Raw genomic sequence first — 16,687 nt, 5'->3', positions numbered from 1 at the left:
ATCCGCTCAGGCCCACCCTGCCAAATTCCCTAATATTGAAGCCCATTTGTTGCACATCTCGCAGGGCGATCAATGGATGGCCACTAAGGGAGTATGATGATAAACATTTGCAAACCCTTGGGAGTGTGCTAAAGACTGCAGTCAGTGCTTCAGGATCAGACTCTGGCACTGAGGCACATCTGCAGAGATTAATGGACCGTAGACACACTGCTGCATCCATCACTGTCATACTAAAAATGCATTGAATCTTCCTGCCTGTGTGTGATTTCAGAACGTCACTGAACTGAAGGAGCAGTTGCAGAGTAAACAGAAAGAGCATGAGATATCCATCCATGCGCTCAAAGATCAGGTAGTGCACAAGATTGTTTAAAAATGTGAAATATTCTGGACACCAGTCACTAAATGAAACAAATTAGTGAAGTGTTGTCATACAACCACATTTGAAATGTTTAAATGTTGCATACTGCATAGTATACAGTGCGGTATACAGTACATACTGCAGATTATGTTCCATTCCAAACATCGCCAAAGGCACTAATGGGTAGAATACAGAAGATTAATAGTTGGTTAAAATGTTCATTTAGCATTTCTTTTAATGTTTATTCCATCACAGATGGTTGTTAGTGCATCTCCAGAGAATTAATCTGCAATTTCCGCATCTGCTGGTTCGCTGTTTACTAACAGGTTTATAAATGAAAGAAAGCAAGCAATTAATCTGCATAAATTGAGTACGATTTTAATGATAATAGGTCCTACAGATTCAATTAAATAAACCGTAAAAGGCTCATGTGGGTGTTGTTATCAGCGTGGAACACAATTACGTTTTTATTGTTCCACTTAAAAAATCAAATAATGAAAATTTGACTTTTTTTTTTTTTTAAATGGCTGGATGTGGTTTTGTGATTATTAGCTGTTATCGTTTTCAGTGTTGTTTTGCTTTGCTTAGAAAGCAAAAAAAGCTTTTGTCTTAAGGTTAGTTATTCAGTTTAACCAGAAAGGAAAACCTGTATGACTTTCTTTTGTGAAACTCGACAGGAGAAGTTTGTCCTGGGTGTTTTTTTCTCAGTACAATGGAAGTGAATGGGGACAGATGAGATTTGAGCTCCAAAAATAACAAAACGGCATCATAAAACTATATTATAGGACTTTTGTACTATATTCCAATCTTCTGGAGTAATATCTAACTAAACCAATCTGTGATTTATGTAAGAATTTCTTGAGTGGTAAACATTTTAATAGACTGTCTATTTTTAAATGATATTAGACCACATTTTTATTCAGAGAATATATTAATGGACATTTTTAAAAAAGGGTTTTAATCATACATTTCTCACTAAATTGAAAAATTCTATGTAATTGTTGTTATTATTATTATTATTATTATTATTATTATAGTTATTATTGTTAGTTTAATTATAAATGTATAATTAATAATTAATTTATAAATGTATAATCCTTCACTTTCGTTGTCTATTGAAAAGACAAGTATCAACAATCTTCAAAGTGTCTCCTTTTTGCTTTAAGAAAGTTTGTTAAACTAAGTCAAATGGATTTGGAGCAACATAAGGGTGAGTAAACTGACTGAATATTAATTTTTGGCTGAACTATCCCTTTAATATGAACCAGAAGACACACCAGTCTTTCTGCTGATAGCACACTCTTTGTGCTTAAGGAGAAGTTGGTGAAGTTTATAATTACCCAGAGAGCAGCCTGTTTAATTGAGCGTTTATGGATGATGGTGCTCAGGATCAGCTGAGTAATTAAGGATTAGTGGGGCTCAGTACAGGTGGCTTAGGGGCACACACGCTCCGCCGGGGCCCCTGAGGGAAGGGCCGCTCTTATACTGCCGTTGGCCTTACTGCAGGTCCTGCCACCACAAATGTCTTTCACTTCCTCTGTGAGGTCACAAATCTTAATTAAGCAGCTGCCTCTAATGAGCAGCAAGCAGATAAGGATAAAGAACCTCCCTGTTCTGTTTTTCCATTCAGAACTGCTTGACTGGGTCGCTTCTGTTTGATGTGGATTTTCTAACTCTGCCTGTTTTCTTCTCTCTTCTTTTCACTTGTTTTGGGTGTTCTTTCTTTATCATCTCTTGCTCTCATTCACCCCCTCGGGCTTTATTCTTCTTGTTCATCTTCCCCTACAATCTCACGCTGCCGCTGGACACGTCTTCCTTCATCAATCACATCTCCTTCTTTGTCTGTACATGTTCCCTTACATGTATTCTTTTTGCTTTTTTTCCGTTATCTGTATTTTTTTCTTTCATGTTTCATATTTTATTTCTTCAAAAAATTTTGAATGTTTATTTTGAATGTTTTATTTATTTATTTTTTCTTTAATAATTTGATTTTTTGCTTCATTTCCTCATTTGTTTTTTATTTTCTTTCGTTCTTTTTGTCGTGTTTATTGTTCTTGCTTTTTTGTTTTTTTTCTTCTGTATTTTTATTTTTTTTAATGTTTATAATTTTCCCTTTTCATGGATTTCATTCTTTTTTAATATAATAAATATGTTTTTGGTTCATTCCCTTATTGGTTTTCATTCGTTATTTTTCATGTTTTTGCTGTTTTTGTGTAATTTTCATATTTGTATTACATTTTTTTTTTTTTTTCAAACTTTTCATACTTTTAATATTTTATTCTTTTTATTTCATTCATTCATTTTCTTTTTGATTAATATCCTCTTCCTCTCATTGTACTTTATTCTTCTTTTTTTTTTTTTCAATCTTTCTTTTGTTCCTTCATTTTGGTTTCTTCTTTTGTCTTTCGTTCTCTCCGTTTCTCTATCTCTCTCTCTCTGTCTGGGTCTTGTGGGCTGGTTTTGTGTTTGGGCGGAGCTGCAGGTAGCGTGTCAGAGCGCGGTCAGTCAGGAGCAGGTGGAGGGCATGCTGAGTGAGAACGATGCTCTCAGGACAAATCTAGCAGCCCTAGAACAGGTACCTGACCATGATACAGCATCATGACCTTCATCAACCTCAGTTCCTGCATCATCTTCACTCAATGACTGTGTCTGGTCTAACACACATGTTCTTTGTACCATTAACTGTCCATACACGCATACTAATGTCACTTTTATCAACTTTATTGCCACTGCCTATATTACTACTAAAGCCTGAAGAAATGGACAAATCACTCTTAATTCACACCAATTTGTTTGGTGCCATATTTTCTTTTACTTCTCTGAAAAATTGTCAGTATCTAAAAAGAAATTCATGGAGGTTCATAAAGTTACATTGTTTTGGGTTGCACTTTATTTTAAGGTGTCGTTGTTACAGTGTAATTATACATTTAAGTACTGAGTAATATTAATTAACAGCGTGTACTTACTATATCGTTAGGTTTAGGGTTTGGCTTAGGGTTACTTGCATGTAATTATGCATAATGTATTGTTATTATAACAGTATGTACATGTAACTTGTTTAACAAGGACACCTTGAAATAAAGTGTTACCTTGTTTTGTTTTAAAATCTTGTTTTGTATGAGTTTCTAATCGCAGTGTGATTAATGTCTTTAAAGCAAGTATCTGTGTGATAACTTAAAACTGCATATTTAAATACTCTTTTAGTTTATTGCTTAGCAGACAACATCATTAAGTTTATTTATTTATTTCAGAATGACTTTCAATGCATTTAAGGTATATATTTAGTATGTGCGCTCCCTGGGAATCGAAGCCATTATCGTTTGTTAGCAATACCTAAATATTAATATTTAAATATATTTAAATAAGCATAAATAATTTAATTGACACCATGTATAAAATATGAGACCAAAGCCCAAGAACACTCTAAGGCTGCAGTTTTAAAAAGTTTCTATTATTAATATATTTATGTCTATGTGTTTTTGTTTAGCCTTTTTTTTTTTTTTTTTTTTTGCATGCGTGTATGTATGTTCACACATTCATACATAAATATGTGTATTGCATCATGCATGAAGGTTTATATTTAGCTTAAAAGCACTCATGGGTACATTTATATTGTATTCAGCACTGTGCTGAATTGCATTTCTCAGCTGCTGTCTAGTATTTTCTGTTCCTTAATCATTCTTCTTTTGTCTTCTGTTGGCATTTTCTCGCTTGCACACTGAATTCAGACTAAATAAGACTTAATTCAGTTGTTCTGGGTTCTTTGGGGTATATATCTGAAACTCTGTGTGTGTGTGTTTTCAGATCCAAACTGTAAAGACTCAGGAACTGAATTTGCTGAGAGAACAAAGTCTGGCACTAAATGCAGAGCTTCAGCAGAGACGCACAGAGCAGGAGAGCTTCCTGGCGCAGAAAGATGATCTCAACTCACAGCTACAGGTATTTTGGCACCTGTTAACTATAAAAACAAATTAAAAGGCTTTTTTTTCTAAATAAAATGCTGTATTTTATCCAGAATCATTGTGCTGTCATATTATTAGTTCTTACCCACTGCAGAAAAGTCAATTGTTTCGGATATTGAGAACAGTCTGTTCTGCTGAAAAATTATTAAAATGTTTTTAAAAGCCTTTCATTGATATAGTTAAGTAAGATATGTATTTAAGCATTTGTATTCAGAGCATTCATAAAAATTATTTGACTACTACTTGCTGATCAGGAGTCAAACCGAGCGAATAGTCGACTTCTGGAGCAGCTCACAGAACTGGGTCTGGAGAAGGACAAGCTACAGCAGGAGTTAGAGGAGGCCAGAAAGGTGACGACACACACAATCCTTCTTTTTACCTTCTGATCCTTTTACAATTCAGTCAATTCCCACTGCGGCAGGTGAAAGTAGTTTGACGTTTGCTGCACTCACTATCTCTATCTTCATTTAAGCTTCTTTAGTGAGTCAGTTCACTCTGCTCGTTCTTCCATCAGTTAATGCTCTGATCTTTTGACCATCATAATGACTTTATTAATGTAAAAGCCGCAATCGGATTTAGCCACAAACGAGTTCCGGTAGATTCACCTTTGGAGTTCTTTTGTACAGTTTTAATTTTTTTTTTCTTCCCTCTAGGATCTACTGTGATGTTAGTCAAGGTTTTTTGCACCAAAACCAATCTTACATGATCATTTTCAATCATCTTTCTGACGCTTTGAATTAAACATGCTGTAGCAATGTAGATTATCCTGATATAACACACTTTTTAAATCCATAGCAATTTCAGCACAAAAATAGAACCATGATATATACATATTTTATAGTTTAAAAAAAGTAGTTTTTTCGTATTACAGTAATGCCAGTTTGGGAAAAATTTGCTAATTCTTGAAAATAACACCACAATAAAAAAATTAAATATCCTAAAACAGGCTAAAAATAAATTTTGGGGTGCAACTTGACAGACATAGCTGTAGGAAAGACAACATGCTTAAAGGCAAGTTTGTCTCTAATGTTCTTTGCTATGCAAAGTAACAAGTTGAGTATCTGTTCAAATACCTGTTAATTGTTGAAGTTAAGAAAAAATCAAGAAAAAAAATCTTTGGTAATGACAGCTTTAAAATGACCCCATTTTCTTTCAAAATAAATATCACACTGATCAGAAGTAAGTCAACATTATCCTTGTTCTTTCAGACTGCGGATAAGCGTAAAGTCATGCTGGATGAACTGGCCATTGAGATGGCGCAAGAGAAGTCACGGCACAAAGAAGAGCTCAGTGATGTGCGCTTGCAGCATGAGAAGGAAGTGCTGGGCATCAGGGCCCGCTATGAGAAAGAGCTTCGCGGCCTCCATGAGGAGAAGAACCGCACGGAAGAGGAGATCCGCTCACAGCTACGAGATGAGAGAGTAAGGAACCTTTGTGGGTTGTAGGTTGAGCCACGAGAACATTTAACAAAGCACTTAACCTCAGGTTTCTCCAGGTAGATTGTGTCTGTACAAAGTATACTTTGGACAAAAACGATCTGCTAAATTTCTTCTCGCAATTGTGTTTTTTTTTTTTTTCAGGCTCGTACCAAAGAGCTGGAGGCTCTTCAGCCGTATGTGGAGGAGTTGAAAGCTCAGGTTCAGTCCATGGAGGGGACAAAGGGCTGGTTCGAGCGCAGACTCAAGGAAGCAGAGGTGCTGTATGTTTACATCCATCTCTCGCTGCAAAGCACTGTCAGAGATGGAAACTGTCTTTTGTTGTTTACATCTGGCTACATTAGTATCATTCTGACCACATGATGTCAGTGTTGTTTTTGTCGTTACTATGTTACAGACTTTACAATGCCAAATGGTGAAGAGCATTTATAGTGGATTTATTGTTAGAATTCAATTTCGAGCCATTAAAGCAGATCCTCTAAAAACTTCTTTTCATCATTTGACAGTTTTATAGTCTGTAATTTCAAAATACAAATTTCAAACTTGAATTTTTAGTATATTTATCTAAAAATACTTAAAAATGTCACTCTCTGATGTCTGGGTGATTTATACTTGATATTGGTGTCATTTGTTTGTGGTTTGAGCAGGAGACCATGGAAAAGAACAAACTGGACCATGCAGAAGAGATCCAACGGTTACAGAAAGATCACACACTCCAGCTAGAGGTAAACTTTTGGATGCGATCATAAAAATACATTTGGTATTTGACGGCACTTAACAGAGTACAGTCAGCTAAAGCAGATGAAGTAATGAGCGGTAAAGCTATATTTAGCAGATCTTGTCTATATGACACATTTGTTGTCTTCATACATATTCAAGTCTCAAAAACACATCAGAATTCTGTCACGTCTCATTGAGTTGATGGATGATTGCTTGACATAGAATTTTACTTAATGAGCTTAAATGATAATATGAAATGCATGAAATATGTTTACCATCTGTAGTTGCTCAAAAGTTAAGAATTTCTCAATAAGGTCCTGGAAACCCAAGGTTAAATCTCATATAATTACTTTGGTTTTCAGTGAAGTGGATGGAGTACATTTGATTGCATTTAATTTATGATTCTGCTGACCTGAACCACCAATAAAGTCCTATGGCCAGTCCATCTCTGGCCTGACATGATTTTATCCACCTAGATCATAAAAAGTTGGATGTGATATTACCATTTAATATTACTTTTACCATGCCTGCACAGCTTTGGTTATGTCAGCACAAAAGAAAATTTATTTCAGAAGCAGATGAAGTTATTTTGATGAAAGATTTCGAGAACAGAATTTATTTTCTTTAGAACTTTTCTTTTGTGCTGACATAACCAACAGAAATTGTTTTATTCAGGCTGAAACTTCTTATATATAGTTTAGATTTAGTTTAAGAAAACAGAATGGTTGGAAAAAGGGTCCACTTTATATTTATATATTTATATATATATATATATATATATATATATATATATATATATATATATACACACACACACACACACACACACACACACACACACACACACACACACACACACACACACACACACACACACACACACAAATGAATATATATACACTGTATATGTGTGTGTATATGTATATGTGTGTCTATACAGGTGCTGGTCATATAATTAGAATATCATCAAAAAGTTGATTTATTTCACTAATTCCATTCAAAAAGTGAAACTTGTATATTATATTTATTCATTACACACAGACTGATATATTTCAAATGTTTATTTCTTTTAATTTTGATGATTAGAGTTTACAGCTCATGAAAGTCAAAAATCAGTATCTGGGTCTGGTGTCTCTCATCTTCCTCTTGACAATACCCCATAGATTCTCTATGGGGTTCAGGTCAGGCGAGTTTGCTGGCCAATCAAGCACAGTAACACCATGGTCATTGAACCAGCTTTTGGTACCTTTGGCAGTGTGGGCAGGTGACAAGTCCTGCTGGAAAATGAAATCAGCATCTCCATAAAGCTTGTCAACAGAAGGAAGCATGAAGTGCTCTAAAATTTCCTGGTAGATGGCTGCGTTGACTGTGGACATCAGAAAACACAGTGGACCAACACCAGCAGATGACATGGCAGCCCAAATCATCACTGACTGTGGAAACTTCACACTGGACTTCAAGCAACATGGATTCTGTGCCTCTCCACTCTTCCTTCAGACTCTGGGACATTGATTTCCAAATGAAATGTAAAATTTACTTTCATCTGAAAAGAGGACTTTGGACCACTGAGCAACAGTCCAGTTCTTTTTCTCCACAGCCCAGTTAAGATGCTTCTGACGTTGTCTCTGGTTCAGAAGTGGCTTGGTAGCCCTTTTCCTGAAGACGTCTGAGCGTGGTGACGCTTGATGCACTGACTCCAGCTTCAGTTCTCTCCTTGTGAAGCTCTCCCAAGTGTTTGAATCGGCTTTGCTTGACTGTATTCTCAAGCTTGCGGTCATCCCTGTTGCTTGTGCACCTTTTCCTACCCAAATTCTTCCTTCCAGTCAACTTTGCATTTAATATGCTTTGATATAGCACTCTGTAAACAGCCACACCTTTCAGTAATGACCTTCTGTGACTTACCCTCTTTGTGGAGGGTGTCAATGTTTGTCTTCTGGATCATTGCCAAGTCAGCAGTCTTCCCCATTATTGTGGTTTCAAAGAACAAGAGATACCCAGAATTTATACTGTAGGGATGGTCATTTATTCAAGCTCAAATGTAAATATTCTTATATTTTGAGATACCGATTTTTGACTTTCATGAGCTGTAAGCTCTAATCATCAAAATTAAAAGAAATAAACATTTGAAATATATCAGTCTGTGTGTAATGAATTAATATAATATACAAGTTTCACTTTTTGAATGGAATTAGTGAAATAAATCAACTTTTTGATGATATTCTAATTATATGACCAGCACCTGTACATATATGCATACATATATTGCTCTACACCTAAACCTACCCCTTACAGGAAACTATAGGCATTTTTAGATTTTCCAAAAAACTTGTGATTTGTGATAAATGTGTGATTTATAAGCTTGTTAACCCGTGGGGAGCTCAATTTAGTTCCCCACCGTGACACGAGTCCCCATGAGTCTGTGTGTATTCAGGTTTAAGTCCCCACCTGAATAGAAAAACTGGTACACACACATATATGAATAAATAAATATTTAAACTTACTAAATATTTAGCTTTTTTACTTATTTTATTTGATCCTGTTCTTTGCCGTAAAAATAGCCATGGAAGCTGGCATGGAAAACAAATAAGCATTAATAAGATTACCCAGTAATATCATATCCTACTTTTCAAGTCTGACAAATCTGTGTATTAAAGAAGTAAATACTGCTCATTCTGTCCAGAACTCATCCACTGTGCATTTGAATGAATGAATGAACGTATCTTCCCACCGTTTCTCAGGCTAAAGCTGCAGAGGTGGAGGCAGTCAAACAGCAAGTGACGGAGATGCAGAAAGAAAGAGAAGAACTCAACATCACAATCAGCAAACTCAAACAGGTGTGAGAACAGAATGCATTCTTTTGTAGCACTCTGTCAGTCTCCTAGTGGCTCTGCTGGAGCGTTTGTTCTTCAGCGTGATGAGAACCATGTGTTTTTAAGATGCTAAATAAGGCATGACTCCGATGGAGAATATTATGGGGGTGTGATCGCTGGAGCTCACCAGTAATTTCAAATGTGACTCAAGAACGATGCATGACTCAACAGTAGGATGAGATTGTTCTTTGTGTGAGCATCTGGTACCAGCAGCTCCTGGGGGATGTTCAGTTTTCAGAGCTGCAAAATTGGTGTTTCCTCGTCTGATCTGAATATTTTTTAGGATCGTTTATTTGGACTTATTTTGTTCTGATGTTACTTGTGTTATGGTTGTTATTGTATACTAATACTAAGATTTAAAGCATCATAACCTACATCATACACTGCACAACATTTTGGGGGGCAGTAAGATTTTTTTTTTTTTTTTTGAAAGATGAATTAAAAAAGATTGTTTATAATGTTACAAAAGATTTCTATTTCAAATAAATGCTGTTTATTTGAGCTTTGTATTCATCAAATAATCTTGAAAATGTATCAGGGTTTCCACTCAAATATTAAGCAGTGCATCTATTTTCAGTAATAAGAAATGCGTCTTGAGTATTAAATCAGCATATTAAAAACATTTCTGAAGGACCATGTGACACTGAAGACTGGAGTAATGATGCAAAATTCAGCTTTGCATCACTGGAATAAATTACATTTATAATATATTAAAATGGAAAATAGTTATTTTTAATTGTAATAACATTTTGCAGTATTGCTGACTTGAATGTGTTTTTGATCAAATAAATGCAGCCTTGAGCATGTAAGACTATTCAAAAACATTTAAAAAATCTTACTGAACCTAAACTTTTTAGAGGTAGTGTATATTCATAATTAAATTAGGGCTGTCAAATCAATTAATCACGATTAATCATCCAAAATAAAGTTAGTGTTTATATACATACATATAAATATTTCTTAAATATATACGTGCATGTGTGTGTGCATTTATACATATAAATATACACAGCGTACACACACGTATTATGTAAACAAACTTTGTTTTTTGGATGTGATTAATTTTGACAGTCCTAATTTAAATGTTTTAAATGATAAATATTAACTATAATAATAGCATAAAGAGGAAATATTGAAAACATTATTTGCAAAATATTATTTCTGCAATAGAAGTTCCACTGTAAATAAAATTAAATGCACTTTTTTGTTTTATTTGGTTCTTCAGATGTTCTTTTTATTATCTAAAATGCATAAAAATGAAAGAGACTGAACTGTAACTCAATGAAACATTTCAAACTAAACTGAAAAGGTATTTGAAAATAATAATTTGACTATAGTTTTAAAAATAAAGATGGATTCGATGAACTATAATGACCTTTGTGTGTGTATTTCAGGAGATTAAAGATACAGTGGATGGACAGAGAATCCTGGAGAAAAAAGGTAGTTCAGCGGTAAGTAGACAATCCAGCCAGAAGAAAGAGATGAGTCAGGGCTTTCCCTCTCTCCATTTCCCAGAAAGTGAATTAAAATAGTCCCATGCGATGGGCAGGACACCTTTCTGCCCTACAGACCTGAAACCAGACCTCCCATTGACGAGGGTCGATCAGCTTTCTTTAACGCTGTAGCCGTTTCATCAATAGAATCTCGTTTGACAGTTCATTGATTTTGTGTGTATTTCCAGCTCCAGAAGCTGTCCATACTTTTAGCTCAATAAAGTTTTGGTTATAGTTTTTCTATGGTATTGTTTATTAGTCACACTTTTTATTAGGTTACAAATGCAGTCCCTCTGGGAAGTTCCTTCCTAGTGATTTTGGCCACAAAATGGATGAAATTTCATATATCTTCCCCTCTTTTTCTCCTTCCGACAAAAACAAAAGTATTTTGTCGTGCTACTGCGGGAAAATGGATGGACAGGATGTTTAGTTGATGTGGAATTGTTGTCTCTATGTATACTGTATATATATTCTGGTTTGCTATTTTACTATGTAATGCAGTGATATCTAGACATTTTGGTAGTTCATGCAAAAATGAAAATTTGTCATCGTTTACTCACCCTCCAGTTTCAGTTCCAAACCTTTATGGGTTTCTTTCCTCTGTTAATCATAAAATAGGATATTTTGAAGAATATGGGTAACCAAACAATCCTAATTGACTTCCATAGTATAGAGAAAATACTGTGGAGGTCAGTAGGGACCACCAACTGTTTGGTTACACGCATTCTTCAAAATATCTTTTGTGTTCAGCAGAAGAAAGTAAGGTCACACTTTATATTAGGTGGCCTTAACTACTATGTACTTACATAAAAAATAAGTACAATGTACTTATTGTGTTCATGCTGTATTGTAAAACACTTTTGCTGCTATTAAGGTGGGATACGGGTAAGGTTAGGGACAGGTTTGGGTATTGGGTAGGTTTAAGGGTGGGTTAAGGTGTACGGGATGGGTCAATAGTGTAATTATAAATGTAATTACAGAAATCAATTGCAGATGTAACTACATATAGGTATTTTTAAAAAATATAAGTACAAGTAAAAACATGTATGTACACAATAAGTGCATTGTATCAAATTATTCATTTAAATGTAAGTACATAGTATTTAAGGCCACCTAATATAAAGTGGGACCGAAAGTAAAATTGGAACAGAATTGTAATTTTTTTTTTGGTCAACTGTCCCTTTAAGTGTGGCTTAAGCGTCCAAATACATTTGGGGCCACTGTATAGACTGGTCTAGTCTGCTAAATGTCCATCAAGCTAAATGTCCATCAGACGTCAAAATAATGCCTGTCATGTTATGTCTGCAGCTGAAAGACTTGAAGAGGCAGCTCCATCTGGAGAGAAAAAGAGCTGATAAACTCCAGGAGCGGCTTCAGGAAATCCTAACCAACACTAAGACCCGCACAGGTGAACACTTTCTTTGTCCTTACATGTTACACTTAAGATTTTGAGACATACCCCTCCATCATCAAATAAAGCATTTGTTAGTACATGGAATAGGGCTTTTTAAAGCTGTCAACCACCCTCTCAAGTGATTTAAACTGCGATAGCCTCTGCATTCGCTATTTCATCACACATGGGCGGCATGAATTAAAAATTTAAAGCAAGTAAGTAAATATGTGGCGCTGTGCATAAATAAGGCAGCAGATGAAGACGGCTCCTCCCCTACTGCAAATCGCTACAAATGAGACAAACTCAAAGCGTGTTCTTACCACCTGAAGTGAATTCCAAAGAGCCCATCCTCTTTGTTCTTGCATCAGGTTCCTGTGGGATGTTGAGCAGTTCACTTTCCTGCATCAGCCCATTGGCTATAAATAGTTTTTCCAAGAAGGCAGATTACATTAATGTAGTTTTTCTTTCACTTTACTGTGGTGTTCTTTCATATCATTGAGATTTTTGGCTCACTTTTCACAATCCGATAAATTGCTTTCTTCCCTATTTTCTTCACCCTATTTCTTTTCTTCATTCAAAATAACATTTGAAATACAGTAAAATGGGTTGTGAACACATTTGTCATTTACTTTTTCTGTTTACATGATATCAAGTCAATTTTATTTGCAAAGTGATTTTTACAGTACACGTCAATGTCAAAGAAAACGTCTTTATAAAGTGTTTTTTTTTTTTTGACGGAGTATGAATTAAAAAAAAACCTTAAGAGTTTGGAACACTTTTTTTTTTTTTTTTTTTTACACACTTTAGCTGGCCTTTTTTATATGAAATCAAGTCAGTTTTATTTGTATATTGCTTTTCTCAATGCACGTCTTTTGTAAAGTAGATTTGAGAACTTTTTTACTAAGTGTGAATTTAAAAAAAACTAGAGGGGTGGACTGCTTGGAAATTTTGTGATTTTGACAAGCCATGAACCCAAGACATAATACTTTTGCCCCATGGTGTTTATAATCAAATTTTAGTGTTTGGACCACATAAGCGACTCAGAAGTCCAGTGGTCAAATACTGGCTCAAATTCAATACACAGTGTCTCAACTTAATAGAAAATTTTTAGGTGTATTCATTCGTTTGTTCCTTAAAAACTTTAACTCCTGTTGGGACGGACCCCACACACAACAAGGAGGGAGAGGCGGGTGTTGTAAATATTTGATGGAGCCCCTCTAAAAATGTGCTACAGATCCATGCATACGTGCATTTGCTCTCTGTAGATTGTTGGCAGTGCCAGGGCACTCCTCTTTTGAGACATTTATAATTTAAAGTATACTAAATGTTTAATGGTTGCTCTACAGAAAGTTTAGAATCAGACATTTTAAAGTAGGGAGCTTTATCTTTGTCAAATGTCCAGAAGGGTCTGAAAGTCTACACACACTTTCTCAAAGAGATTTCAGCATGTGTTTTGGGAGGGGGGGGGGAGGAAGTAACAACTTTGCACTAAACATTTAGAATTCATTGTTGGGTTCTATTTATAATTTTCTTTTTTTAAAAGCAGCATTTATAGCTCTGTTCAAATACCTAGTGAGCTTGCTACTATCTAAATAAACTACCTTCAAAGGAAGCATCCCAATGAAATGGAAACTCCAAAAGTGACTCAACTCACAAGTTGATTCCAATGGATGATGATTTAGCATGCTGCTAAGCTAACAATGTCTTTGCCTGAAAACATATAGCACACAAATAATGGGTAACTGTAATTGATTTTTTTTTCCAGGTTTTTTTTTTAATAAAGTCAAAATCAGCAGCATTTATTTGAAATGTAGTGTTTTGATCAATTTAATTTGTCCTTGTTTAATACTGACCCCAAACTTTTGAACATTAGTTTATTGCATACAATGAAAAGTTTATTCTAACTTTATTTTAACTTCTGTGAATTGTTTACCTTGTAGATCCTCTGTCCGTGAGTGCAGGTATTAATGGACGACATTCTGCTAAATAGCCTGTATGTTAGCATGCCTAGTGCTAGTATAGATTACTCAGTGTTTCCATGTTTGTTGACCTATGTACTTACTCTCTGTAGACTGCAGTGTACTGATATTGCTGCCTCCTAACAATTGCCTTGCAGTAACTAGTTGTTGATCATATTAGCGGTTACCTGTTTCTGGAAAGTGCTGTTGTTTAGTTACTAGGACTATTGATTATATTTTCAAACAAGATATTAAATGAGACAATACCATGTCAACATGCATCGATGCTTTAAAAGCTTCTGAAATAAGATGTAGAGTGAGATGCTGCAGTAAATAAGCACAATCCAAGTTGCCCCAAACATGAGACATGCTTAATATTAAGTGCTACAAAATAACTCATTAACATAGTTAAAAGCAACTTGCCAACAGTGCATTTGTGACCAGTTCTTCTCGGTGCATAACTTATTTTTATGGTTTTATACTTACCAGCATATGTTAGAAATAGATGCTGGTATTTCCATTTAGCATAAAGGCTTATCCTGACAGCAAGCTTGTATGCTAAACTTGCTGAGTTAAGTTGCTGTTTTCTAGCGCACCTACAGCGCTGGGTGATTTATGCTCCATGTATGTATTTGCAGGTCTGGAAGAGCTGGTGTTGTCTGAGATCAGTTCGCCAAGCCGTACACAGCAGACGGGTGACAGCAGTAGCATCTCCTCCTTCAGCTACAGAGAAATCATGAAAGAAGGGGCTTCGGCTCCCAGCACCAATAAGGTAGTTCCGCCCACTGGGGACCAACGACCCTTGCAAATACTGTCGCCACAGTTGATGCTTCTTTTTCTCTGGCTCCCAGGAGCATTTCCTTCTTCTAAAAGCTATTAATAAATCCTGAACAGTGTAAATTCCATAAATACACTGTTCCTGTGAAGAAACAGGGGAGAAAATAATGGTTGTCGTGACATGCTGGACCATCTTGAGGGACATGAGTGTGGTTTGGTGAAGAAAAACAGAAACTTTGAGGTGCATTTGAGTAATTATTTCTGTTTGCTAAAGCTATGAAGTTTGAAACTTCTAGTTGACTTTCAAATGCATTTATCAAAGCACAGACTCCCATTTTATGCCATCAAGTTGAAACATAATGCATATCAGGCATGTTTGAGATTAGGGCTGGGCGATAATTCGATAACGATAAGTATCGCGATATAATTCTTCCTCGATAAAACGATATGAAGAGGTCGATAAATGTTCGATATAATGTTTATGCGCCAAAAGCGGAACGAAACATGAAACACGAATGACTCATTTGAATCGTGCCACACGGACCGTTTATCTGCTCGGATCAAAGTCAAACTGCCGCGCGGCGCGAGCTCACTAGAGCAGATGCGTTTACTCGCGGATGAGACAGTCACGCGAGCAGTAAACAGCGCTGTGAGATCGAAGCGATTGCATTCAGCGACGAACACAAATTATTCTCTGATTTAAACTAGTTTAGAGTCAAACAGGAGAAACACTGTGTGCAACAAGACAGTCAGAAGGCTTTCAAGTCTACACATCGCCGCCATTTACCATGGATTTACTGTAGTAACACTCACTGCACTGAAAATGTATTGTGGCAGAAATGTGGAATATTCACATTGAATTTTATTACAGGAGTAATGGTGTAAAATTATAGTATGTATTTGTGATTAAGCTATAGCATGTGTGCATTATACTGAATGTTTTTAGACTACTGTTTTTCATACAGGCTACCTAAAAACCACATAGTTATATATATTTTTTACCATGGTTATATGTGTGGTTTTAACTGTGTTTATCATGATTTAAATGTATGCTACTATGGGAGACCAATGCTTAATAAAAAAATAAAAAATAAAAAACTTGGTCAGAATAAATTTAACCATATAAAACTGAGGTTGCTACAATTTGTACAGATGTTACTGATTTTGATAATGAACAAAAATGTACCTCTGCATCCTAATTCAAGCTACTATCAAATGTGAATTTCTAAGAGACAAAAAAGTGATTATTATTATTATTATTATTATTATTATTATTAATATTATCAGGCAAACCAAACCTGTTTCTTGATTTGAAACAATATCACTCATTAGAACATGCAGCACCTAAGAAATGAATTTTTCTAGTTAGATATTTATTTTGTTAAGGAAAATTAATGGTCTGGTTTCTACAACTTTCACTTTGGAGCAAAATTCTGGCTTTAAACTTCAAAGAAATAAAGATTTGACATTTATCGTGATAATTATCGATATCGACTGATATGAAAAAAATTATCATGATAATTTTTTTGGCCATATCGCCCAGCCCTATTTGAGATATGTTTAAGGAAAATTGTCATCAACCTTCAGAAAGGGAAGTTCTTTTTTTTTTTTTTTTTTTAAGCCAGAGGGAAAATGAGACTCATGGGACGAAAATAGTATACACAGGGTGACGGTGAAAGTCTGTGGGACAAGTCGACTTTCGTTTGATTGGATCATCTCC

General features: G+C 35.3%; 1 protein-coding gene across 2 annotated transcripts in view; it reads left to right on the top strand.

The window, feature by feature from the left end:
• Positions 1-16,687, top strand: part of gripap1 (GRIP1 associated protein 1) — a 56,159-nt gene that overhangs the window by 16,036 nt on the left and 23,436 nt on the right. Inside the window, exons 14-24 of one of the 2 annotated variants that reach the window (XM_058784875.1) lie at positions 272-349; positions 2,841-2,933; positions 4,163-4,297; positions 4,575-4,670; positions 5,529-5,741; positions 5,901-6,014; positions 6,404-6,481; positions 9,215-9,310; positions 10,741-10,797; positions 12,148-12,247; positions 14,829-14,962. In XM_058784875.1, the coding sequence (XP_058640858.1) occupies positions 272-349; positions 2,841-2,933; positions 4,163-4,297; positions 4,575-4,670; positions 5,529-5,741; positions 5,901-6,014; positions 6,404-6,481; positions 9,215-9,310; positions 10,741-10,797; positions 12,148-12,247; positions 14,829-14,962 (1,194 nt within the window). The remainder of the gene's footprint in view (positions 1-271; positions 350-2,840; positions 2,934-4,162; positions 4,298-4,574; positions 4,671-5,528; positions 5,742-5,900; positions 6,015-6,403; positions 6,482-9,214; positions 9,311-10,740; positions 10,798-12,147; positions 12,248-14,828; positions 14,963-16,687) is intronic. The other variant, XM_058784876.1, reaches the window with a different exon arrangement.

This window comes from Onychostoma macrolepis, chromosome 08 (assembly GCF_012432095.1).
Source record: "Onychostoma macrolepis isolate SWU-2019 chromosome 08, ASM1243209v1, whole genome shotgun sequence".
NCBI classification, from domain to species: Eukaryota; Metazoa; Chordata; class Actinopteri; order Cypriniformes; family Cyprinidae; genus Onychostoma; species Onychostoma macrolepis.
The sequence above is the reverse complement of the archived record's forward strand: the minus strand, read 5'-3'. Positions and strand labels throughout refer to the sequence as shown.